Source organism: Cyprinodon variegatus, unplaced genomic scaffold, assembly GCF_000732505.1.
Source record: "Cyprinodon variegatus isolate N-32 unplaced genomic scaffold, C_variegatus-1.0 Scaffold173, whole genome shotgun sequence".
In the NCBI taxonomy this organism is placed as follows: domain Eukaryota; kingdom Metazoa; phylum Chordata; class Actinopteri; order Cyprinodontiformes; family Cyprinodontidae; genus Cyprinodon; species Cyprinodon variegatus.
Window position 1 is genome coordinate 778,985 of NW_015150626.1, and position 25,429 is coordinate 804,413.

The 25,429-nt window shown below is 39.2% G+C and overlaps 1 protein-coding gene across 11 annotated transcripts in view; it reads left to right on the plus strand.

The window, feature by feature from the left end:
- The window catches only part of LOC107087110 (fibroblast growth factor receptor 3-like), a 64,124-nt gene that overhangs the window by 32,056 nt on the left and 6,639 nt on the right, over window positions 1-25,429 (plus strand). For 2 of the 11 annotated variants that reach the window (XM_015378483.1, XM_015378487.1), the window contains exons 4-9: window positions 981-1,046; window positions 8,064-8,233; window positions 19,168-19,291; window positions 19,950-20,140; window positions 24,440-24,584; window positions 25,091-25,266. In XM_015378483.1, coding sequence (XP_015233969.1) covers window positions 981-1,046; window positions 8,064-8,233; window positions 19,168-19,291; window positions 19,950-20,140; window positions 24,440-24,584; window positions 25,091-25,266 — 872 coding nt within the window. Of the gene's footprint in view, window positions 1-980; window positions 1,047-8,063; window positions 8,234-19,167; window positions 19,292-19,949; window positions 20,141-22,833; window positions 22,979-24,439; window positions 24,585-25,090; window positions 25,273-25,429 lie in introns of all 11 variants that reach the window. The other 9 variants (XM_015378490.1, XM_015378492.1, XM_015378482.1 and 6 more) reach the window with 8 other exon arrangements.

Sequence of the window (25,429 nt, forward strand, 5' to 3'; positions counted from 1 at the left end):
TGTGTAGTGATCTGATTTTTGACTGAGTAAAAGTATTACTTTTCATGTCTCTTAAGAACTGATTTCAACAATTACAAAATCTCGCTGCTGGCTAGTTGTACAAACACCATACATCATCACCACAAAGTTGTTTTTTTTAACAAAACTCCTAGTTCTTTTGTTTTAGTTTACCACCCTGATACATCAGATATATCTCCAGTATTGCCCCCGCTACTCCTGAGGATGCATTTTTCAGGACACCGTCTCTCTGCTGTGTAGACTGCAGTAGTACAACACTTTAGGCTCAGGTGTTGAATGATAGAAACAAAGACCTGCTAGTCAGGAGTTTTAGGAGCAGTTTCAGCTCACCGGGGCTGTCGAGGTAACAGCTGGCTCTCATTAACCAGACCTGTGGATCTGAACTGGAAAAGTCCAAGGTCACGCGGAAAATAGTTACCTTGCTGCTGGCAGAAAAAAAAAAAAGAGAGAGAGAGAGAGAGCGCCAAAGCAAATCTAAACCGAATCTGGCACTGCAAAAAAATTAGTCTGACATGCAAAGCTTCTTGCAGACTCTTACTGTATGCTGCAACGATAGCAAGTACCGAATGTGTGCATGTGTTCGAGGATCCAAACACTCTGGCGCAGGAGCTCTAATGACCCCCTGATTCCTATCGTCTATGGGAATGTTTAGGTTGTAATATCTGTGAGCTGACACGCTCTGCAGGACTGTAGACTCATTCAGGACTTTCTCAATGAACAGCCAGCTGTAATGTGCACTCACGCATCTTTGAATCTGTAGGTAGGAACATTTGCACAACCTCGTTTGTTGCTACACACCATTTAATCTTTAATTCACACATAATTCTGGGCTGCAGACTTTATAGCTGTGATTAATGAAACGCATGCACCTTTAGCTAATGCTCCAGACCGGGTTGAACCTGGCCTCCTTAGAGTAGAAAGAATCATGTTTTTCTAAAGCTCATGTGTTTCTCATGTTTCAGATTCTCTGTCGTCCGGTGATGATGAAGACTATGATGAAGATCCAGTTGAAGCAGGTAATGGAAATGGTGAATACTTTTCTACTCCTCATGAAAATATAGATATTTTAAACAAATTTTAATATTTGTTTGCTTTTTTTTTTAGTATGGACTTATCCTCAATTAAGAGTGAAAAAAAAATTCACTTTATTTTGTATCTATGCAGAGTCAGGAGAATGGAAAATTATTTTTTTTCTGTTCTAAAGGATCTTTAGACATTAGACATTAGAGACTTTGAGACTTTAGAGATTTTGTTTACACAAGTGTAAAACAAAAAGAAATTTCGTTTGAAAACAACTCACTGGACAATTTCATCTTTTTAAAAGTAAAAGTATAGTAAAGTATAGTAAAAATAAATAAAATCTAAGCTCTTTTTAAAGAGCTAGGAAGGTCCAACATTGTTCTGTCTACTCAAAGACTGAGAAAAGTTGAGAGTAGACTGTGCCTTCTTCAATCCATAGAAAAGCTACATACACCCTAAGCCTTACTATACAATTGATGTTGTAGCATTCACAATTTAATCTCAATATAAACCAAACTGCGAGAGACTGTTTTGGATGTGAAGGCTGATTTAAGGGTTCCATCAATGATCCTATGGATCAGAACACTAACATACAGGCTACACTAGGCTAGACTTCCAGCCGGTAGGACGTATTTAACTGATATACACCCGAAAGGTGGAAAGACATGTAGGAACATGTGACTGTCATATATCCAAAAAGGCTTCTATTCACATAAGAAAATAGCTAAACTTTTCTGCTTTAATTTAATTTAAACAGTTTTTTTGTAACATGTTGTCAGAAAAATGATACCCTTTTTTCCCCACTTAATTTAAATGTCTGAGGTAAAGAACGCATCATTAACCACCTTCATGGTTAATTGGCCTTAAAACTCTATGATTACTTTAAGCCATTGAAGTAGTTAATACAAAGGTAATTTACCTCTGATACTATTTTACATATGCTGTTGAAAACAACAAGCCAGAAAACAGATCATAGCAACAAGCAATAAAACAACAACTTTTAAATTACATCTGCTTTGTGCAACAGCCTTTTGGCCATGAATGATTTGAACATGTTTGTATGATATGATACAGATTTGTCTTGTCCGACCATTAAGCATGCATATGGAAAAATTGTAATATTTATTTATAGATGACCTTTTAGGGCATCATCAGTCTTCATTGTGGAAGATAGCATTTACCTTCTAGCAGTTGTATATATATATATATATATATATATATTATTATTATTTTTTTTTTTTTAAAGAAAGTCTGTGGATGTTAACAAGTGGCTTGTTACTTGGATGCACTCTTGACCTGGTTGTCTGAAAAAAATGTTGTTTACTTCCAACAAAAATATGTAAAACACAATAAGTAGAAATCTTGAAAAACTAAGATTGAAATGAAAGTGAACTTAATATGATGGTAAAAGTTCAAAACCCGGTCACAATTTTGATTAGAAAGTGGTCAAAAAAATAATCTTACAAAACCTTCCATCGTCATATCGAACACTTTGACAAACAGAAGCCTTTTCAACCACGCCTTCCAGTTTGTCCTTAATTTTTTTAATTAAAAAGAGGGTCTAAAAGTGACCAAAATCAAGTTTGATATTTGATTGACATGCCACTTTTGCTTCCAAGTTTCTCCACCTTCGCACGGACAAAACGTAACTGCAGTCAACAAAACTCTTCTTGGAAGACATGAAGAAAACAGCTGTGTTATCTACTTTGTCATGAGGTGCAGTGTTATAAGCTTGGCGTTATGCATATCTCTGCTGCACAGATCAAAAGCTCAGGGTTAAGATTTTTTTTTCTCTTAAGCAGAAACGGCCCCCTAAGTGCTCTGCTGGGATGTTAACTGATTTGCAATTCAGGATGGGTTCAGGTGTAGGGTAACAAAGAACAGTGAAGGATGGCTTCTGCCCACTTCGCAGACTTCACACACTCCTCTCTGTCAGCAAGCATGGCTGCAGAGACGGAACGCGTCTCCTCCTCTCTGACAGCCCTGGACCAGACAGGCAACACACTGCGCTGCCTTTATTGTACCATATGGAGGGAGACAGCGGGAAGGTGAGGCACAGACAGGTGTAAGGGACTCAGGAAAGAGAGCTTACATTACTGGGGAGGATCAGAAACAAAGGCAGAGAAATAAAGGAAGATGAGAAATAGGAAGAGGAGAGAGAGCAGAGACATCATTCATATTTTAAAGGTTCTTGTTGGGCAAAATAGAAATATTTACTCTGATGTTTTTTTATTATAACTTGAAAACATCCCAGTGCAGAAGTAAGACATCATACAGCTTTTGTGACAGAGCGGCAGATGAGCGGGGCTTTGAAATCAAAGTTACCTTCCAGGCTCATCAGACCTCCTAACAATATCGTCACTCTTGAATCAAAGTTGAATGCTGAGCCAGAATCTCTGCTACTGTAAAAGCCTGACTGCATGATGAAGTCTATTGCCATTTAATCACAATCATCATTTGAAACAGATCTTTAAATTTAAAGCGACAAAACATAGGACATTTGTATGAGAAAGAGGGAAAATTTAGTTGTAAAATTTGGGAAAAATAAGCCACTGTAAGAATAATTTGGACCATTTCAATAAACAATACAACAACCCCATTAGATTTATTTGAAGTCTTGCTCTCTCTCGCTTTACTGCAGCCTACAACAAACATGGAAATATCTCAATGAGTCACAGCAATAGCCTCAGTGCTTTCTTTTGGCTGTTTTCTGTTTTGTTTTGTACCACGCTGAGAATAAAAATGCTATTAAACAGCTTGGTCTTTCAACTTTTTCAGTTTTTGTCAAATTTTGTCGCCTTGATTGATCCAAAGAAAAATAACTTCTTTAGCTTTCATTCAATCACAGCATTGTATAAATCCACCTGTTGTTGTCTCTGTGCTGCTTAACAGAGTGGATAACCTTAACACTTTCAGTGTTAAACCTGAATTTGTTGAATAACATGCTCAGTTCACAGTAAAAGCTGGGACCTCTTTACAAACGGACATAAGTGGCAGCAAAGGCAACAGCTTTGGGCAGACATCCTGCACGCCGGTAAATACCCTCTGACTGCCAGACTTAATCTCTGGGTGTAAGTCTACCTCATGACATATGAGGCTCCGATTTCCTGGCCAAAAGGAGAGGGATTAGCTCAGAAACATTAAACCCCTATCACAGCTTAATGTCCGCTAAGCCACTGCTAATTAGTGGGCTGTGGCAGGAAGGAGCCATGTGACGAGCCACATGGCCAGCCGTAGAGTCACTGATGGCGAGCAGAAGAACGTCCGTAAATTCACAGGACTCTACTGATGGTGTAACTGGTTGGCGTGCTTTGGTAGAAGAAAATATGAATGGATGGGGTTTTCAGGATAATTTGTTGTGTTAGTTATCTCCCCTGAAGCATATTGCATGCAGGCCTGAATGTCAGCTGCAATCAAGTAAATTTATCCCTTTTTTGTAACATCTAAAATATGGAACTGTTCAAATTTTACATTCGAAGACTGATGTCTCCATGTTTAGAGTTTCTACTATTTTAAGTCTTGAAATATCTCATCTGATTTTTGTCTTAAATTGTAAAACATACAGTTATCATTTGATCTCACACACAGTGAATAGGACATGTGAAAGTGAGATTTTTTATTGGGCCATGCTACTCACTCACACAGCTTGAGTAGAGTAACGTAGTGTGTGTCTGTGTGTGCTGGAGGGCGGAATGTTAACAGAGGCTAATCTGTGCTGCGCTGTGCTGCCGAGCTATGCAGCCTCCTTGTTTACCCTGGCAGGAGAGCAGAGAGCCGGACGCCGGGCCACGCAACGCTGCTCCACAGCCGCCATTCCACCAGCTCTGTTTTCCTTGAGTCCCTACAGGCCCTCTGGCGCAGCCTGCCTTCAAAAAGCCCCAGTGTGATCTGTAATGAAATCTGCCTGTGTGCTCGCAGGCGTCAGCGGAGGCAAATTATACAATTACGCAATTAAAACACTCTCTTTGCCTTCACCCGGAGCGATGTCTGTATGCCGGCGGAGTGTGAGCCCCGGCCGTCGGCAGCTCCCCGTGTGCTGCTCCGTCTAATTGCTGTTGCACTGGAGCTAGGTCAATAGAAGAGGCAAAGTCATGTGTCTCAGACCACAGAGCCAGAGGGAATATTAAGAGATGGATGCAGGATTCAAAGCTGCAAAGGGTAGAACAGTGTAAAGAAAAATGATGTGTAACCCTACTGAGACTGCAAAATCCCTTCTGTTTGAGTTCTACTTTTCATGTGAAATGTGCTCTGCATGTAGAGATGTATTAGATCATCTTTTCATTTGAAGTTTGTCACATTTACTATAATTAAAAACAAACTTTTGTTGAAAATGTATTGACCTGAAAAAAAGACAGAAATGTGAGGAGGAAAAGAATGCTTAAATGTCAGAAATAATCACTTATTAGCTCCATCCATCTTCCTCTTAACTGTGACTAGCTACTCTATCCCTGCGGACCCCACAGTATGACTCTGCCATCACCATATTTCAGCATAGCGAGCTACATGTTCAATGGTTTGTGCTGATAGTTGTTGGGTCGACAGATGGTTGTGGATCTCTTCAGCTCCTCCAGATTAGTTATGGTTTAAAAAACGTTTTTATATGAAAAAACAAACAGCCTGGAACTCAGTGTTGTAGTTTTAGGTTCAGGAATTGTTTTTCCTCCTTTTTCCAGCTGTCAGGTGGATTTGTTCCTGACGTTGCAGATCTAAAATGGGATGTTTAATTGAAGGAGGAACTTCCAGAAGGAACTTCCATGACAGCAAATATCAAGGCAGGAAGGGGGTCTGTGGATCTTTTGAGGTACCCCCAACCCACTTTTGCCCTCACAAGAAACTCCTGCCTTGCAGAGGAAATACCATCCTGCCAATTAGACATCGGACAAAATCCCAGTATTTTGCAGAGCTCATGAAGCAGGACTATACAGTAAAAGAAAAATCATAGTGCTATCAAGATATAAAATGAAAAAAAATAAAAGCTTTAACTTTCTTATTTCTTCCAGTAAAATCTATTAGGAAGAACTGTATTATATCATCAGAATATTCTAGAAGAAGACTCCACAGGGATTGCATTTTTGGCTCAAATTGATTGAAAAGTAATAATTTTAGGACATTTCAATGATTAAACAAGAAGTTATGAGAGGAAAAAAAGCACTTAGGGACAAAACCACAGAGGCTCATCCAACATATTAAATCCACGTCTATTTTGGGTTGGAGACGTCAGAGGGATCACCAGCAGGAAAGAGTTTTTAAGGCTCAGATGGGTTCAGGAACAGAAGGACCACACATCAGGGAAAGAAACTGTTTGAAAAAGTGTGTGTGTGTTACTTTTTTTGACCGGGTGTGTGTGACTTACTACGATGCCAAGAAAACAATGTGTTCAGACTCCTCAGAGGCTTGTCCCACACTGAGAGGGAGTGACGGGTCGCTACAGCTACGCGGGGGGACGTTGGGGAGGGAAGTCCAAAGCCTAACAGTTTCTTCACTTCATTGTTGAGGTGGCGTGCAAGTGGTTGTGTTTGTCTTCACAAGCTGAGGAGGAATCGCTGTCTGTGCTCCACACACACACAGCTTACTGTCTGTCTGATAGACGTTAGTATCCTTCTGTTTGCTTTCTCAAAGGACACGTCTGTGTCTCTCAACACTGAATTTCTTTCTCAGTCTGGTTGCAATTACTCTGTGAAGCCAATGCCAGCGTTTGAAGGCAATCGCCAAAAAAATATGTGTCAGAAATGTATCAGAACACCGCAGGCATAGTGATAGAAGCACATGTAGCAGATCTGACTCTGAGATCATAGTTCGGCAGTGATTGACATCCCACCTGAAGTAAAACCATTACTCCTGGTGTGGAGGGGTTGGATTACTTTTTAACTATTATCTCATCCACGCCTGATAGAGCACACACACGGCCAGAGGTCCTGCTATTCAGATGGTAATTAGCTCCTCTCTCCCCTCCTGCATTTGGAAAAGTAAAAGAGACATCTGATGACCGGTCAGCCACCTCCCCAGCTTTTGTCCACACAAACACACACACACACCCCCACACACACACATAGGGGGATAAAGAGAGTGAGCGAACCGTGGCTCTCACCCTCCTCACCCTCACATATGGGACAAAGAGCTGGTCTGACTGGCTGCGCTCTTCTTTGTCCGCCGGCTTCTCAATACAACTCAATAAATCGCACTGACAGGTTTCCAAACTCCCAGGATCGCACAATTCAGACGAACTCTATCATTGTTTTGGAGGTGAAGGAGATGATAAGTTTTGTCCAGGCCTCAGAGAGCTTCAGGCAATAGTTTTATGCTTTTTCAATTTCTGTCAAACTGTGTTTTTCTCTGCACCCTGTTTATAAACTGAACATCCCATTATAAGCCAGAAGGGGTTAAATACACTTCAGTTTTTATTTTTACACATTGTGTTATTTTTCTATGGAAAATAATTTGACCTCCGTCAGATTGGCTGTAAAAGTGTAAACAGCATTTCACAAGTCTTCCGATTTCTCAGACATCTTTAGGTCTGGATTTTAACTGAACCATTCCATCATAATTATGCATCCCTCTCCTTGGTCTTTTACAGAATCTAGTTTTCTTTCAGGATTTTTGATTTAGGAATTCTTTGTCACTGGCATCCAAGGTTGCAAAAACAAAACAGAAACTCTGAAGACAACATTGACGTTACAGCTCGTCGCCATCCAGAATCTCACATTTGTTCTGGCAAAGCACATAACTCATCCAAGCTGCATCACTTTGAATATTGGGCAAAAGATCAAGTTTTCCCATCTGGGCCATCTTTTGGCAATTACAGAGACCCTCTGACTATGTGTGCATGTATGTGTGCATTCCCTTTGGGAATGCACACATACATGCTCAAATGTTCTAAGAACACCAAAGAAAACCAGGAGCAGAAAATGATGTGTCCGTGTTTTGCATCCAATTAAAACCCTTTCAGTTAAAGGTCAAGCTTGAATGACTTTATTTTCCTTATTATCTTAATGAAGTCTTTAAAACGGTTAATGTTCGACCCACAGGGGCTCCATATTGGACCAGACCCGACCGGATGGACAAGAAGCTCCTGGCCGTTCCTGCAGCCAACACTGTCAAGTTCCGCTGTGCTGCAGAGGGAAATCCAATGCCGACCATCCACTGGCTTAAGAACGGCAAAGAGTTCAAGGGCGAAGAGCGAATGGGAGGCATCAAGGTGAGAGGAAGAGCATGTTGACACTTAAAGGGTAGAGGAGCAGGAATGAGATTTATAGACTCAAATCTTTACACGAAGAATTCTGCCAGGTGGAGGTCATAATCTGCCTTCTCAAGGTGCTGCCTGAGTGTCCCTTAGCAAGGCATTTTAATCCCTTGGGAAGGCAGTAAAGCTGCGGTCTATCTGTGTGTAGGGAATTGCTACGATTCTCCTCTACGTCAATTTCCGTAACTGAAGTAGTGTGAAGAGTGAGTGCTGAAAGAAAGCTGTGCCCAGTGAATCTTCTCACGGTGAATAAAGGTTGGGAAAGACGCCACAGAGTCATTCTCTACCCACAAACGACAAAAATAAATTCAGCGGGGGTCAAAATGCACTTCTGAAAATAGAGCGGGAACCAAGCATGCTTGCATGATAGTTCAGCGTTGACAGTGAAGCTGGGTTCGGTTTGGTAATCACATTCAGCTCAAGCTGGGCTCCTGTGTAGAACAGTACTGTACCGGGCCTAGGTCCACCTCTACACACACATATTCTAAATCAGGTTTTGATTTGGTTTTGAAAAGTTGAGTTATTTTTGTTTTTTTATATCTCAAAAGCAGCTGGCACTAAATGATCCCTGTGTTTTGGAAGAGCTGTGTCTCCCAATGTCAGCTGGGTAAACATGTCTTACTCAGGAAGCGAGGTACTGAAGCACATATTTTCCACAAGTGGAACTTTGGCCTTTAAAGAGTTAAATGTAACGAGATCCTGCAGCTATTAACAGTTTACTGAGATCTCCAACATCTGCTCCCAGCAGACCAGCAGCAGTTGTCTCCCTCGCTCTGTCCCCACTCTCTGTGTCTCTATCTATGCATCTATCTCTCACACACACAGATTCACAAACACCTGTCTGCAGCCCTCAGGACATTCTAACTTTGACTGAAGTGGCTCCCCGACAGCAGCTTTTAGCGTATGTAGTATACATGATGATTTGCCGATGATAAGGTTGGTCCCACGTTGTTAGCAGCAGATTAATCCCCCACTGACTGTTCAGAGTACGTACATGTTGGTTCCACCTGTTCATCCAATCCTCAGCTTCTCTAAGAAGCCCCCCCAAAGAAGGCTCGTCTTGGGAAAAATTCCAAACACACTAGTGTGGAAAATTACTATATTATATGATAACAAGAAACCAAGCTGTTTGTTCTAACTGTTTGTTTGATAGTTTCCATGTATGATAGCTTTCCTGCAAGAAAGAATGATGAACATATTTATAAGTTTTGTGCAAAAGCAATTTGCATTATGGGCCTTTTTATATATATACTGGGTTAAAGCCCTGCGATAGCTGTCCTGCTACAGCAGGGAAACTGATGGTTAGATTTATGCTTCAATCTAAATGAAATGAACTTTGTTCCATTATTGTTGCAAGCAAAGAACATATTTTGTAAATGGAAATTTGGCACAAAAAAAAGAAAGCTTTTTGTAAATGTCAATCTGAAGGAAATAAAATCCAGAAATGAGTTTTTGAAAAAATTTTTATTTAAAAAAAAAAAGGTTTAAATTTGCTGTTCAAAAAAAAATTTTCAAAGGTTTTTCAAATAAAGTTTTACAGATCACATTCTTCACACTCCTAGTGGCCGGGTTTCTTAATGAGTGACAATGCCTTTCTATTGGTCAATGTGGACAAGAACGAGCAGGTGTACTGCGCTTGTAGTTTAGAGAATGTGACCTATAAAACAGCATTTAAGAGGAATGCAATTCATAAAAACTGAAATCAAAAAATACAAATTAAATAAAATGTTAAACTATTAAATAACACAAACCATGCGTTTTATTGTAATTTTTAACATTTTCCTTTAGCTCTTTTGACATTAAAGCCATTTTACTGCCCTATTGCCATGACTTAAAGTGGGATCTTCAGAGTTGACCAATGACTTATTAGGATGTTGCTCTTTCCTTAAACATGCCAAAGAAGTGCCACATCTTTTTTTATGTCTAAGTTGGGTAATTAAGACGTTCTCCCATGTGTCTTTATTGAGTAATGTTCTCATGCTCCTCCCCTCCCTTCTGTCCCAGAAATGTTTAAAAATCCAGTGAGCTAGTCACCATGTGGCCAGTGTTTGCCCTCACAGAGGTGAAGGAAGAGGTCATCCTCTATAGAACCACGGTGCTGGTTGAAAGACCCAAATGTGACATGCTCAGGCTTTAGGGATGTCAGGCGTAACAGCTTGAAACCATATGAGTTTTTACATTTCTGCTGACCATCTCCTTAATCCAGCCAGAGGGGTAAATAGTACTTTGTATTTTTTTTATTTGTCTAATGACTGATGCCTCCCATTCTCTAGACAAGAAGTGGCTTGCATCTTCATTACTAGTTATTTCTGTTTTTGTTCTATTCAGGCATCTGTGCTAGTGATACTAATGCTTACTACATCCTTTATTTATTTCATTAAATCATTAAGAAAAATTAAGCTTTAGCTAAAAAATGTAAAAAAAAAAAAAAAAAATGCAAAGGAAATGTATCACTTATATGCTGTATTTTTTGTTATATTTTCAGCTGTCTATATTTTAACGCGTCAGCTCAAAAACTTTTGTACAAAAAATTTTACTTTACAGAGAATAAAAAAAAAACTCTTTCTCCAGTTCCTACAGTCAACCTGGGTCTGGTGTTCCCACAGTATGCCGATCAGACCTGAGGCGATTTTAGCACGGGTCGCTTGCCTAGTCGTTTGACTCGGTAGACATGCATCAAGCCGCTTCTTTCTGGGTTTAAAGAAGTTTTTTAGCCAGCGGGAAAGGTGTATTAGAAAAGTAACTAGTTACTTCTCCAAAAAGTAACTGAGTTAGTAACTCAGTGCTGCTCAGTGAAAGTAACTCGTTACTAGCCAAATGATCTAGTGTCAAAAAATTTGGAAAACTTTCTTGTTATTGGAATTTTAAATATATCTAGAGGTTCAATGTTGAATATAAGGTGTTTGTTATTTATTCATAAATTGAATAATTCTTTCAAGGGTCTAAGCATCTGAAAATATTGAAAACTAATCATCACTTATCTTTCTATGTGTGTGGTTTGACAAATGAGTTGCATTAACATCATGCAGATGTGATGATAAGTTGTTTTGGCATTTATTATTTTGCACACTAACAGCCTTCAGTTGGCTGCAAAATAGGTATGAAGCTGTTTATTTCCTTCAATCTTTTGTTTTGTACCCCCATGACAAAAAACACTGGCCCCACCATGGTGGCCCAGGTAAATTTGGCCTAGAGCAGTCACGACCTGTAAAGTAGGACTCCAATCACAACAAACCAAACTGTGCAGATGTTTAACGACAAATATATGTCACCTAAAAAGTAAAACAATCCAAATATGTACATGATTGGGAAGTAGAAAGAAAATTATTAACTGCTGTTTTCAGACCAAATATCAAAAACAAAAACATAAAGAAATACAGACCAAGTATTTATTTAAAACAAACCAGATTGAATTGTCTGCATGCTGGCATGAGCAGCAGACAGATTTAGACAGCATTCTGTCACCCTGTGTCACTGACTAAAGAAACCATCATCCTTGTTGATGTGATGAGTTCATCTCAGAAGGCCGGGGTTACATGAATAGAGTCCAGGGGTCCGCAGTCCTGACAGCATAACAATGAAATACCAAAGACTCTATTCCCCCATTGGGGTCTTCAAGGTGAAACCATCTCCCTCCTACATTTATTCTGACTTGACAACGTCATCTTTGCACTGACAGCCATGCTTAATTTTGGCTGAATGAATCACAGCTATGATAATTTTTAACCTTTGGACTGGTCATAGGAGGACTACATCTCTCTCTGAGTGAGGCATGTGTTTGTGGGATTGTGGATGACCAGTTAACCGACCCACACTTGATAAGGCCGATGGAGTTTTGTCCCGTTATCGCAGCCTGCAAGCAATTTAGTCGTTTCTTCTAAGTGCTTTCAGAGCTTGGAGGGGTGAGAAAATCCTCGTGATTGAACAGACCATTATGGCCCATTAGGCCACCCACAAAAGGACTGCAAACCAGTGCTGTAAAGATATGATACCATCAGTGGCCAACTTGGCAACCACACTTCACCCAGAACCTGATGTTTGCTCTAAAATAATGAACACCCTTGACAAGTGATTTTATTTTTGTCTGTTTCGCACCGTTATAAAAAACGTACCTCTACAAATCCCCACAACTTTCAACCTTAATCATTGCCTCAGTTTTGAAAACTCCAACTTTTTTATGTAAGTGCTACAGATCATCAGCTAAATGTGTGTAGTTCAGTGAGATGGTAGATTTTGGATCATCAGATCTCCAGCTCCGTCATAAAAATCCCATTCCACAAAGCTTAACTGCAGCAATTTCAAAATATGCTATTGGAGAGGGAAGAACATTTTCAAAAAGGCTTCATTTTACCTATTTTACCTTCAAAAACCTTTAAAACATACAACTTGACTTCAGTTTTTGTTGCTTAGAGGAGAAGATTTGTCTCCCCTGACGATCAGACATTGACATTGCTGTTGGTATCATGGTTCACCAAATATTTGGTCACATGCAAGAAGGTGTGAACTGCTTTAAAAACTAACTTCTCTTATCTGTTCAGAATATGAACATTTCAGTCCTCAAAGACTTTCCTTTAGGTTTATACTGTAGCTGAATCCTGTTTACCCGTGGTGAGCCATGCATCTTTGCAGAGGTTGTTCAGCAAATGCAAAAAGGACTTCTAGACATTCCTAGCATCAATGAACAACACACACCCTGTCACTCAGTTTAGGAGTTTTATTTAAGTCAGAAATACATCTGGATGTTCTGTTTAGAGAAAACCCTTCTAAAAATCTCAGATGTTCCAGAAAACCTAAGGGTTGTCAATGTTTTTGCTCTTCGTCTTTTATTCCTTTTGTTTAGAGGTTGGTTTCATAACGTTGAGTTCTGATGACAGGAGGTTTGTTTTCAAGCAGAGTCTAAGAGAAGGTCCTGATCTGTGTAGATGCACCAAACAGGCCATTAGCATCCTTTCTGGTGAATTTCAAGGTATTGTCTACAGCAGCGGTCTCAGACTTCAGTCCTTTAGGGCCAAAGTTCTGCAACTTTTTGATGCGTCTCGGCTTCAACACACCTGACTTCTATATGAGCTCATTAGCAGAGCTCTGCAGAGCTTGACTCCATCAGAATACCTCAAATTGTAGCTCCAGATTGCTTTGCTGAATCCAGACAGCCCTCATTCTTAAGGACGTCATTACGTAATGGACAGGCAATATGAATGACATTGACCAAACTGGGATTAAAGCCTTCCAGAAAATAAATACATAAATCAAGTTACACACATGCAGTGAACAAACAAAGAGCTCTATTAAAAAACAAAATACCATGAAGGTGATAAAAAATTATTTTGTTAAACTCAGTAAAATGCGCTGTGTCTATATGTCCAGCAAATCAATTTTCTAGCACAGGTAGGGACGTCAGGTCCCTGTGGTGACTGCATAGGCGCTAGGAAGCATATTTTGTCAACCCTGACTGTTTGGATAGCACAATATGGCGACTGCGGATCGGACTTGTCCTTACTGATTTTATGTATTCAAATCAAGCCCTTGGCTGCTATTAGTGAGCTAGATTAGCCGTTTGATTCAGGTCTGTAGGGCAAGGGACAAATCAAAGAGGTGCATGACACAGGCCCTCAATAATTTGAGTTTGAGACCATTGATCCACAGGATTGATGTGTCTGATAAACGCCTCTACTGCCTTTGCTTGGATATTAACCGAGGTAACATATCTGAATCAGTGGCTTGGTGCTGACTCAGTCCCTTGAATGAGTTTAGGGCCATCTTTTCCACATTCTTTAGGTAAACACAGACACTCAAGATCTAAAACAGCCATGTTTCTTTCTAAACACACTGTCATTGTTCTCGTAATAAATTATGATTGATAGCAGGGGTCTAGCTGAGTAAAGAGCTGATGTAGTAAAACTGGTCGTTTGATGAGGTCTGTATCTTTAGGAACCATTTTCTGACTGTTTACACTCCTTCTGATGTGAGTACACTAGTGAAAAGTGAAGTGACATTATAAGAGATCGGTGCTTTTCCTGAAGCCAGCCTCAAGTGTTGAACATTTTTGTCAAAATCTTGTTTATATATTATGTGGTGGGTTTGAATAAAGAAAGCCCTTCAGATACAAATCTCAACTATAAACCCTTCTTTTCGAAACCTTGTTTTGAATTACCATGTCCTCAGTGAGTGAGAATCTTCACCACCTTTTTAAAAGGAAAAACATTGTTATGAACAGATGTCAAAAAATAAATATCTTTAATAGAAAAGTTGTTCAACACATTTCAAATGATCAGTTGTTCCACATCCATTTCCTTTGTGTCATTCCCAGAAATTATTTTGTATTTTGTTCTTTCACAGTGTGTCTGTCAGGCATTTCATTCTATATCAAAAGCACTTTGTAGGTTGATTCAAATGCAAAATAGAAAACTAAACGGCAAACTAAATGAAACACGCAAAAAGATGTGTGCCGTGTTTGTTAAAATGGAAAAATAAGATTCCAGCAGAGTGCTTTGATAGAGCGCCGTGTGTCATCCCAGACAACTGTGGAGCTCTTGGTTATTGAAGGTCAGAGTTTAACCCTCTATTGAGCTGTTAGATGGACGTGGCAGGAGATAGGCGCAGCATTAGCCTATTGAGCCATCCTGGGTCGTCAACACATAAAGGCTATGCTGCTGTGTGCAGCAGAGAGGGGGGTTTCATTGTGTTCTTGACAGAGTTATAACTGTTTTATTTCCATCCAGAATTTTTATCCCTTATTTTGACAGATTTCCAAAGAAGGGGCTCTTAAACTGGCTCCACACTGTTACTTTTTAAGACTTTAAGCACTTCAAAATCCTGGAGTTTCCGCTACAGTTTTTTTTAGCAAAGACTCCACCACCCGCATAGGAATTTCTATGCTTCCAAGATTATTTTTAGAGCCTTATTTTTTCCTGGACTAATTTTAGACCCCTAGCAATAAATTTAACTTTCTTCACCTGTTGTGTTATTGAAAATACACCAGTGATAGTAAAAGACAGGTCTTGCTTTTAACAAGGTTTTATTTCCGTTTTTGTCACTTTTGCACATTGAGCTTTTACAACCTTTATCCTCTTTGTTGATGCAATGTCAAGCTGAGCCAAAGTCAGGCAACAGACTAACAAAACTTTCCCAGTTTTAATAGCAAGCCCATAGGGCCACATCTTTCTGCTTCCGCCCTCTCTGTGGGTCAAATTAGACGGTAGCACGGATCCGGGCCGCTGGTCTGCTCTGACACAGTCATAAATTCTGCTAACTGGCCCCACTTGTTCTGACAGGGCTATTTTGTGAGGTGAAGACAGAGGAGTTTGGACTATAAAGGGAACAGCGTTTCCTGTGTTTGCTCAGACAACTGCTGCACTGCCAAAAAATTGACCTTTTTTTACATCCATCAAGGATAATTCGCTTTGTCTTTTGAAATACGCAAAAGAACTAGCAGCTGGGATGAGCTAACTAAAGCGTAATTCAGTGTCTTCACTCTACAAGTGAAACAACCGAACCTTCAAATGAAATAGATGGTGGTCCTGGAGTCCCCAAGTATAGTTGTGGAGGTTTTGTCCTCTTTAGGTTTAGACTTTTTGCAGTGTAAAGGCCCTCGTCCATTCCCATGCCTCGCGCCCTTCTGTACATCTGTGGCCAAAGCCCTAAAACCTTTAAAGCCTTGTATGACTCAAACATAAGCTGCTTAATAATTTAATTCTGCTTGGAATCTGGCATGATTGAAAGGAACGGGATTATCACTTTTGGGGACTAATGCTGCAGGTTCAACAGGGGTTAGCCACTGTAGCATATCAATTAAAGCCAACAGCATGCATTTAAGATAATTTTAGTGACAATTAAAGGCAAAGGATTGTAAAGATGAAAGTCACTGAAAGTTGAGTATAAATTAACAGCTGAAATGTAGTTTAAATAAATCAAGATTTTAAAAAGCAATTTTTTCTTATAACTTTTTTCTTTGACAATGACATTTTCAGGGGTTAATTTAACACCAATACTAAGTTGAATAAATTGTTTTCATAACCGAGGCCCTGCTCTAGAGAAGATGTGCGGGTCGTTAATCATTCAAACAAAGATTGCGTTTAGAAGATCTTTAAAGAAGTTTTTGAAGTGGTTTGCGTTTGCAATTCAGCAGAGAGCAGAGGCAGACCATTTTCTATGTGTGTTCAATATGCAGAAGATATTCTAATGACAAGTTATTGGTGGAAGATATGCACATGTAAATGTTTGCCATCTGCAAAGCAGTTTTCCAGATCTTAACACCCAACTATTTGTGCTTCTTTTTTTACTACTTCTGAAAATTTGATAGAAACTAACAATGCCAAAACTAACAATAGGACAATAACATTATTAAAGAAAAAATGGCAACCTAGGCTGGCACAAAGAACTGCAGCGGGACAGCAGATAAATCAATAAAAATGACTGAGCTTAAATACAGTGGTTAACAAAATAGAATATCAAAAGAATTTAAAAACATAAATTTTCTTTGTGCATGTCTTTTTTTTAATTACTTTTGTTAGTAACATTTTGAGATAGGCCATAAGTACAACCTTATTTTGATATGGTAGGGATATATACTGTGAACTCTATGCATCCATCTTGATATATTCTTTTATAGCAAAAAGCGCGATGAGCTGACATAAACAGACGTGGCGCTGTCTACTGGCAGTACCGCTGATCTACCAGAAAGCCAGATGGTGACTGCAGCTACTAAATAAGCTCAGAAGATAGGGCTTAAAGCATTGCTTGCTACAGTAGCACTATTAGCAAGGACATGTACTCATGTGTCTTTCAACTTTCAAGCGACATCAGAACGCTTCCTGAACTTTAGCTAACTTCAGAGATCAGACTGTTTTCACAGCTCAAATCAAGGTCTGATTTCAGTTTTGGAACCTCACACCTTGTGTCTTTCTACAATTGATTGTTGACTTTTATCTCTTTTACACTTTTCTCACTTCTCTAAACTACACTGGGAGTTCCAGATCCGCTCGCCCCCTTTGCTTCGGCTTGTTGACCAATTGTACTTATGTGCAGTGACGTAATCCTAGTAACAGGATGTTGTTATGTCAATATATACGGAAAGGCAATATTCACTCACACAACCAGAGTGAGTCACTGGCGTATAAATTCAAATTAATGTTCTATTTACCTTTGATAATATTTAATCCAACTTGCACATACTAAACAAAAAGTGACTGGCTGTATACCAGAATATCTACAAAGCCATACTACACTGGAGTCGTTGCATGTAATTCATGCGAACCAGTATTCGCATGAATTACAGCTGTTTAAGTTCAACTTTAATGTAACCAGAGCAAGACGAAAAGTTCACACCTTTAATAACTGTATCTATTAACTTTCACAGGCAGATTATAATTGAAATAACTTAAGGCTTAAGTGATTGAATTTATTTGAGTCAATATTTATTTATGAAAGCAGAGCGCTCTTCATAGTTCTTCATAGCTTCATAGTACCACAGTTTAATGAAAGAAGCAAAAAATGTATCTATTCTCTTTTCCACTTCCATTATTTATGTTGGACTACTGTATCATATAAAACCCCATTAAAACACATGTGTCAAAATGTAAAAATAAAGTGATGAAATGCCCTTTTTAAAAGCAATATGTGATTTAGAATTTGCAGGGTCGGTCAAAACTTAACTACTAAACTGAAGTTTTGCACATCAAAGTCCCAGAAGTAGAGAAAGTATGGTTTATGTATGGCATAGCTCTGATTATAGCCTCCCCGGTTCTGTTGGTGGTCCTGGCTTTTACTGAATATCAGCTTCAGCTCATATTTTACCACATTTTAGCCTCCTCCCTTCTCATGCACCACTTTTTCTTCTCCCCCCTCAGCGACCACAGCACAAGGCGTCACTCATCTGCTCATGAGAGCAGCCATTGACTTGAGTTTGACTCCTCATCTCTAAAAAGGGGGTAGACTGGGTGGAGCCAGCCATTTCACAGAAAAACCATTTGCCAATGCTGAGTGGGCGGCCTGGTTTATGTTACCATGCAACTGCGAAAAAAAAAAAAAAGAAGCACACTAAGGCATAATATTTACACTGTTGCTTTATTTTCCGAATGCACCTCCAAGAGAGAGGGTGAAGAAGTGTGTGCTCTAATACATAGAGGGAAGACGAAGGGTGGAGAGAGGGATATGTGGCCTGCAGACGCGTGGCTGCATGTCGCCCCCAACCAAAACAGAGTACTTTCTGGGTCCGCACATTTTCCTTCTCAGGTGAGGTTAAGTGTTCCACCCTGAAAAAAGTCACCTTGTTGACATCACGCACTCCCCTTATTAGTTATTCTGACCTCCTCTGGAGAAGTTCACCCCACTCTTGGCCAGCTGTGGCATCTGCGACGCACGCCCCCTCCCCAAAACCACGCAGGTCGTCCCCCTCTGGCCAGCGGAGTCTCCCCCTGTTGATGCGTTGCAGCTTTTTCTGCTCTCACTTCACTGCGCCTGGGTTTCTAAGTCCTCCTTTCGTCCGCCTTCTGAGCCTGTCAACTTAGTGTCTGTCTGTCTGTTGTGCTTTTCAGCTGCACCTGGTTTGAATTACTGTGCAAAATTTAGCCTTTGAGTCTGCGGCGATGGATTGCTCTTGAATAGTAGAGTGGAACCAATTTCAGAGGTGCAAATGAGAAAAAAAAAAAACCTCTGTACTCACTGAAGGCAGAGAAAAAAAAAATCGTTTGAGAGATTTTACACAACACTTTTATATCAAAGAAATCCAATGTGAAAATAGCTCATTCTACAAAGCTGTATGATAGTATTCAATCCTTTAAAAATAAACTAAGTTTCTTCTTCATCCTAGAAGGATTTGACTACTGTAGACGGACTTTCTAATCTGAACTGTTGTAATGACACATACCACCCCCCTCCCCTTCTCTCTTCAGCTCAGACATCAGCAGTGGAGCTTGGTGATGGAAAGTGCTGTTCCGTCTGATCGGGGAAACTATACCTGTGTGGTGCAGAACAAGCACGGCACTATAAGCCACACCTATCAGCTGGATGTTTTAGGTAAACTTCTACTTTAATCTTTTTCCTTCTTTTAGAGTTTGGTTAATCCCTGGTGTTCCCCAAGGCTCTATACTTGTACCTTCCTTATTCAGTCTTACATAAACATTTTTATGCCAAAACAAATTTCAATTCAATGTTTATTTTACTTAACGGTCAATGATTACAGCCTCTATTACTGCCTGAAGTTTTGGGGTTTCTGTATTTTTTTTTATAAGTTTAATTTTTTTAAAGCATAATTTCTAAAAGTTTTAAATGACAAAAATAAAGGTCATAGGTTTTGTGTTGAGGGCAGTTTCTTTAGGCTTTTATTTTGTTTGTATCAAAATTATAAAATTTTGACTAGATTTGAGATATATATTGTGATGTTAGTTTTTGCCATATCATCTTGCTCCACTCGGGAGTTCATTTTGATGGCAACCTCACTTTGTTAAGAGCCGTGTTAATTGGACAAAGCTTTAATAGAATTATTCTAAATGTTAATAACTAGCTCTTAAATGTGGCACAAACAGCTCCTGTTTTTCCTATGGGGTTAAGATTTCATTTTTCAGCTAGGGCTTCTTATAATACAGGGAATATTTTATCTGTCCAATCTGGTTTAAAACCTTATATAGCTGTTACATTATTTCTTGCCTAATTAATATGTCCATGTCTCCCTTAGAGCGATCACCTCACAGGCCAATTCTGCAGGCCGGCCTGCCAGCCAATCAGACAGTGGTGGTGGGCAGCAACGTGGAGTTTCACTGTAAGGTTTATAGTGACGCTCAGCCGCACATCCAATGGCTCAAACACATCGAGGTGAACGGCAGCCGCTACGGTCCTGACGGCGCTCCCTATGTGAACGTACTAAAGGTGGGTTCAGATGAGTCTGCCTGGAGCCAGGCTCAGCTCGTGATCATTTTACTCAGTTCATTTTTCCCCAGATGTCTTTTTTAACAAGCCTTTGCAGAAGGTGGGTCTACAGGACCCACAGGTTTACTGAGCCATATTTAATTGAAGAGCTCATCTTTCTGCTAACACTAAAGCATCATTACAAGATGCTGGAGTTTGTGAAACTGTAAACCCATTAAGCAATGATATTGCTGCAAATCAAAGCAGTCATTTCTGCTCTTTCTCTGCATCATCTCAATGCTCTTTTGGAAGAGTGTTCCCGTCACAATGTCCAATTACTAGATGGTCTCGTTTCATAAGCAGCTTTGGTTCTCAGGAATAGAGCATAAAATGTTTCTTCAGGACAAAAACTTAAACCCATTATTAACTCAAAATTGGAAGACTCCTGTCGCAAACCAACAGGGCTTTTGCACCCCAAGCTTTTTTTTTTGTCTTTCCCTCTGGAGAGAAGAAATAAAAACAAACATCTGGTTTGGACTAAGCTAACTGCTGTGGTGGCGGCAACGCAGGGAGGGAGACAGGCTCAGTTAACCACCGCTGCCGTCAGATGTGCTGCGTCGCGTGGTTTGAGGAGGAGGAGAGAATGAGAGAGCAAAGAGGCACCCAAAAAAGCCATGGAAAAAATGAGTTGGGATACTGAAGGAAGGGCAAAGTCAGCAGGGAGAGAGTGAACGTGTGACAGAGGGCTGGGGTTAGATGAAGGCTTGTGTGAGAAAAGAGACAAAAAGGGGTATGACCACAGAGCTAGAATGAAAGACAGAGCATTTTTCCACAGCTGTAGTCATCGATTGTTTTGCTTTTGTCTCAAATATCAATGTCTGAATAAATTATGATTCTCCCTTAACCATACAAAGGTTTCATTTGATGAAACTAAAGTTTTATAAGGGGTTTGAATTGCTTTTGAAGAGTGAATGAAAAATTAACAATACTTATAAAAACTAAAAATAACAATACAAAACTGTTCTAAAAGAACAGCAATCAGTGTAGAAAGTTTAATGTCATAGGTGGCCAAAATGTAAAACAATGAAAAGCCTTTAGAATAACCGCTGTGTCCACCAGATATTAGCCAAATCCATTTCTTCAAACTATAATTGGATTAAAATGTTATATTTTGTATTAATAAAAAGGTTTTTAGCTTTAAACAAAAACACATATAATTATGTACTATTTAAAACATAAAGGCTATTATTATTTCTACTATAGTTAAGAAAATGTCTGGTATTTTATCTAGCGTTAATAGCTTCTAAAGGGATCCAGGACTAGTTAATATGTTGGCTTAACTATGTTCTGATTTTTCTATTAATGTAAAAAGCTACTGACACTCGTGGCAGGAAAAAAAAAATCATATTTGCTTAATTGCATCCAGATATACATCCGGGTCACCCTATATTTTACGAAAAATTTTAGAAAAAAAATACCTAAATTACATTTTTCCCTCCCCAAAAATGCTAAGCGTACTAAAATATAATGTGTTAAAAGTTATTCATGTATTTCCTGAGAAAATAAATGAGAAACTAGCCCTGAAGTAACTAGCATTTACCCAGAGTGCATTGCAGCACAGACATCTATTTGATTTTAATTAATTAAAGCTAAACGTCTTGTAAAATTTTTAAAATATTGTATTAAAAAAGTATTTCTCAAATAACGTCTGTTGTTAAAACTAATGGATCCCTTTAAGTGTTCGTATCTTTATGTCGTTTCGCTCTTTAGAACTAGAACAAAAACAAGCGTCCCCTGTTTATGCTACCTTTACATAACCATGACTGCAGTTGGTTATTCATTTACCATGCATTTAAATTGTCAATAGTTTAATTGATGTAAATTTTCATGCAAAGAAATCCTTCTGAGCGCTCAATAAAAAAAAGTTAACTTATAAATCATCCAGCAGACTTACGGAGAGTGTGAGAAAGTGATTTATTTTTATTAGAAAAAACAAGATGAAGTCAAGAGATGGATAAGCAAAGGGACAGACAGTGTGAAGAGGGGGAAAGCAAGTCTGTTGGCCCAGACTGCGGCTCCAGGCTCTATTTTTCGACCACCGCATAATTGAAACAGTATTTACAGAAACTAGTGTGTGCCTCTCTATCTGGACTAACCACAGCTCATTCAGACATGATATACTTTCCTATGTGTGGCATAGACTGCAGCATTTAAACACAGCTCAGGGTTTGAGAAGGGTCCCTCTTCTTTTTTTTTTTTGTAAGATCCGCCTGAATTAATCTTTGGTGCCTGGAAAAATGCTTTACGACAAAGCAGTGGTTCTGCATGCCAAAAGAGAAGAGTCAAACCCTTAATGTTTATTTAGCAAGCATTAAAACACAATTTGATTTCTCTTTAATGTGTTTCACTGGGTTAATAGTTGAGGTATATAGAGGGCAGCTTAGAGCTGGTATGTAATCACAGATGCATTAATGTGTATGAGATTTTATACCACACCTGAGTTTTTAAATTGCAAGTCTAAGTCAAATCTTTTGTTCTTTGATTTCCTGTAAAATATTTTAGTCACAATTTCCCTAAAGACTTCATCTCCAAGCTGACATTTCCAACAGTTACGGCTGCTCAGTCAGCTCAGCTCATACAATAAAAGGTTTTCTTTAGCTGCTGCAGGTTTTTGTGACAATGCCTCACTGTGCCTCTTGATTTTCCTTTCACAGAGTAATGTCAGTAAACACAAAGTGACTCACAGTAGACTGAAACTGTCCAACGTGACAGATAAAGATGCTGGGAAGTACTGGCTTCGTGCTTCAAACTTTGTAGGCACGTCGGAAAAAGCTTTCTGGCTTATGGTACACAAACCAGGTAAATACTGAGCTCTCGGCCAGAGCCACCTTCGCCACACCTGATGCTCTCCGCTGCTTGCCCTCCCCTGCAATGCTCCTCTTGGTTGTGGGTCTGCTTGACTTGCTAATAGCACAAACATCCACACAGACACACATCCGTCAAACGAGTTGATATAATCACATCTTGCTAGTGAGTAGCTATCATTCATTCTAACTCCAAAGGGCCATGTTGACCCTAATCAATAACAAACACAACATTGCATTCTTAATTATGACGATGGCTTCAAAAGGCTCACCCTGACACAAAATGCACTATAAACCTAAAAGCCAGCTATAAAACCCTCACTGACCAGATCTTTTTCAAACACACACACACAGATTATTATTGATTTCCCAGAGAAGGCATTCACCACCAATATTAATGGGCTTTTACATCAAAGTATGCAGCACAGCGCTGTGATGGCAACATTCCTTACTGAGGCACTTTGACTCCTCCATACTGCTCTAATGTTAGTTAATGTTGAAAAACTCATAGCTCAGGTGATATCAGGCTGAAACTATAAATCGCATTAATCCTGATTAATCGATTATTGAAATAAACGTCAACTGAGACTCATTACATTTAAGATTATAAAATCCTCTTTATATGCGTATATATAACATTGCTTTTATATGTACATATATTTTTTGTTTCGCCATTTAAAATACATTTAAAATGTGCGATACATTTCTTTCCTAATTCCAAACTTCTTTTTATATTTAGAAATATTAATTTGCAAGTATCTTGTTTTAGACTAATCGACAAGATTTAAATGAATAGCTCAAGATTTTTGGAGAGGATATTTTTTTAAACAAAACAGAAATTCAACTTGCTTTTGGCCATCGTTGCTAACTTAAAGAATAATAGGGTATCGTCTGAAACAGCGCACGTCAAAATGTGGTTGCCCATTTGTGGAGTTCTTTGCAGCCATATTTATACCATTTCCTCCCAATTTTTTTTTTTTTTTTTTTTTTTTTTTACCTCTGCTGTATTTTTCATGGTTGAATGGGGAAAGGAAGGTAGGAGCTTTGTTAGTGTCTCAGTTTGAAAGTGCTTATCTTTTACCACTCTGTGCTGTTAAATAAATCCCATTAAAAGCTCTGCTCAATAACTCACAGATACTCAAGCCTTTGACCTTTACCAATCTTCCTCGATTGAAGGAATTGTCTGAATTTTCCATTGGAAAAAGCCCTACTGACCCTTGAAAATATTTATATATATATAATTCAGTTGAGCTCAGATGAAAAGTTTTCCTTTTTTCTCACAGCGTGGTATCTGGGCCTCTTTGGTGTCTCTTAAGCTGGTGGTGGCGGCAAAGCTGAATCCTCGGCCCTCTCCTTTTCTCCAGGTTGTGTCGGGTGTTTACTCTAAAAATCCTTCGGGCTCATGGATTCTCCTCTCTGTCCTCTTCTGTCTCTATGCCCCTTTCATCCTCCACAGACGGCCGGTATTAACACAACAGATAAGGAGCTAGAGGTTCTCTTCTTGACCAATGTGTCTTTTGAGGATGCGGGAGAGTACACTTGTCTGGCAGGGAATTCAATCGGCTTTGCTCACCACTCCGCTTGGCTGACGGTGCTTCCAGGTATATCCCTCTTTACTACACGGGACTCTTGTTGATTCTTGTTCATCTCTTTCATCTTTCTCTCAGGCAAATGTCTACTGAAGTGTTTATGCAGTGTTATGTTTTGCATTGCTCTTTAATCTGATTACTGTACATTTTAGTGCATCATTACCAACAGTTAGAATTTGTTGAGTACATGTTATTATGCTTTTATTTGAAAGGACAAGGCATGAAATTGAAAGCCTTTCTAGCTTTTGATCAGTTTAAATCATCTCTTCAAACATCTTCAGGCTATGAGACAGCTTAAAATACCCCTGTGCTTTATGTTAAAGACTGTAATTGCTTCCATGAGGAGAAACAGCTATAATTACTTGCTGCACTTCTAAACTAGTGGTGATGCATGTTTCTTTACTCTGAAAAAAATTGGTTTCTGATTTGTTTCTGCAACTAAAAGAAAAAGTGAAGTAGATTTTTGGACTCTGAAAGCTAAACTGTCTCTAATGTGTTTGAACCCCCTCCTTTGAAAGCAGTGAACTCAAGCAAAGATGACTACTACGCCGACATCCTCATCTACCTGACGGGCTGCGTGCTCTTCGTCTTCGCCGTAGTTATCGTCTTCCTCTGCCGCATGAGGATGACCACGCAGAAGACTCTTCCCACACCTCCTGTGCAGAAACTGTCAAAGTTCCCCCTTAAGAGACAGGTAACAGAAAGTAGATACAAGATTTGCACAATCTTCCAACTCCTTTTCTCTCTTCTTACTTGTTTAGATTTGTCCAATTGGATGCAGAAAATCAGAGTGAAGTTATATATCATTAGGTTGAAAAAAAAAAAAACAATCTCCAGCAGATATAAGTCCAAATTTA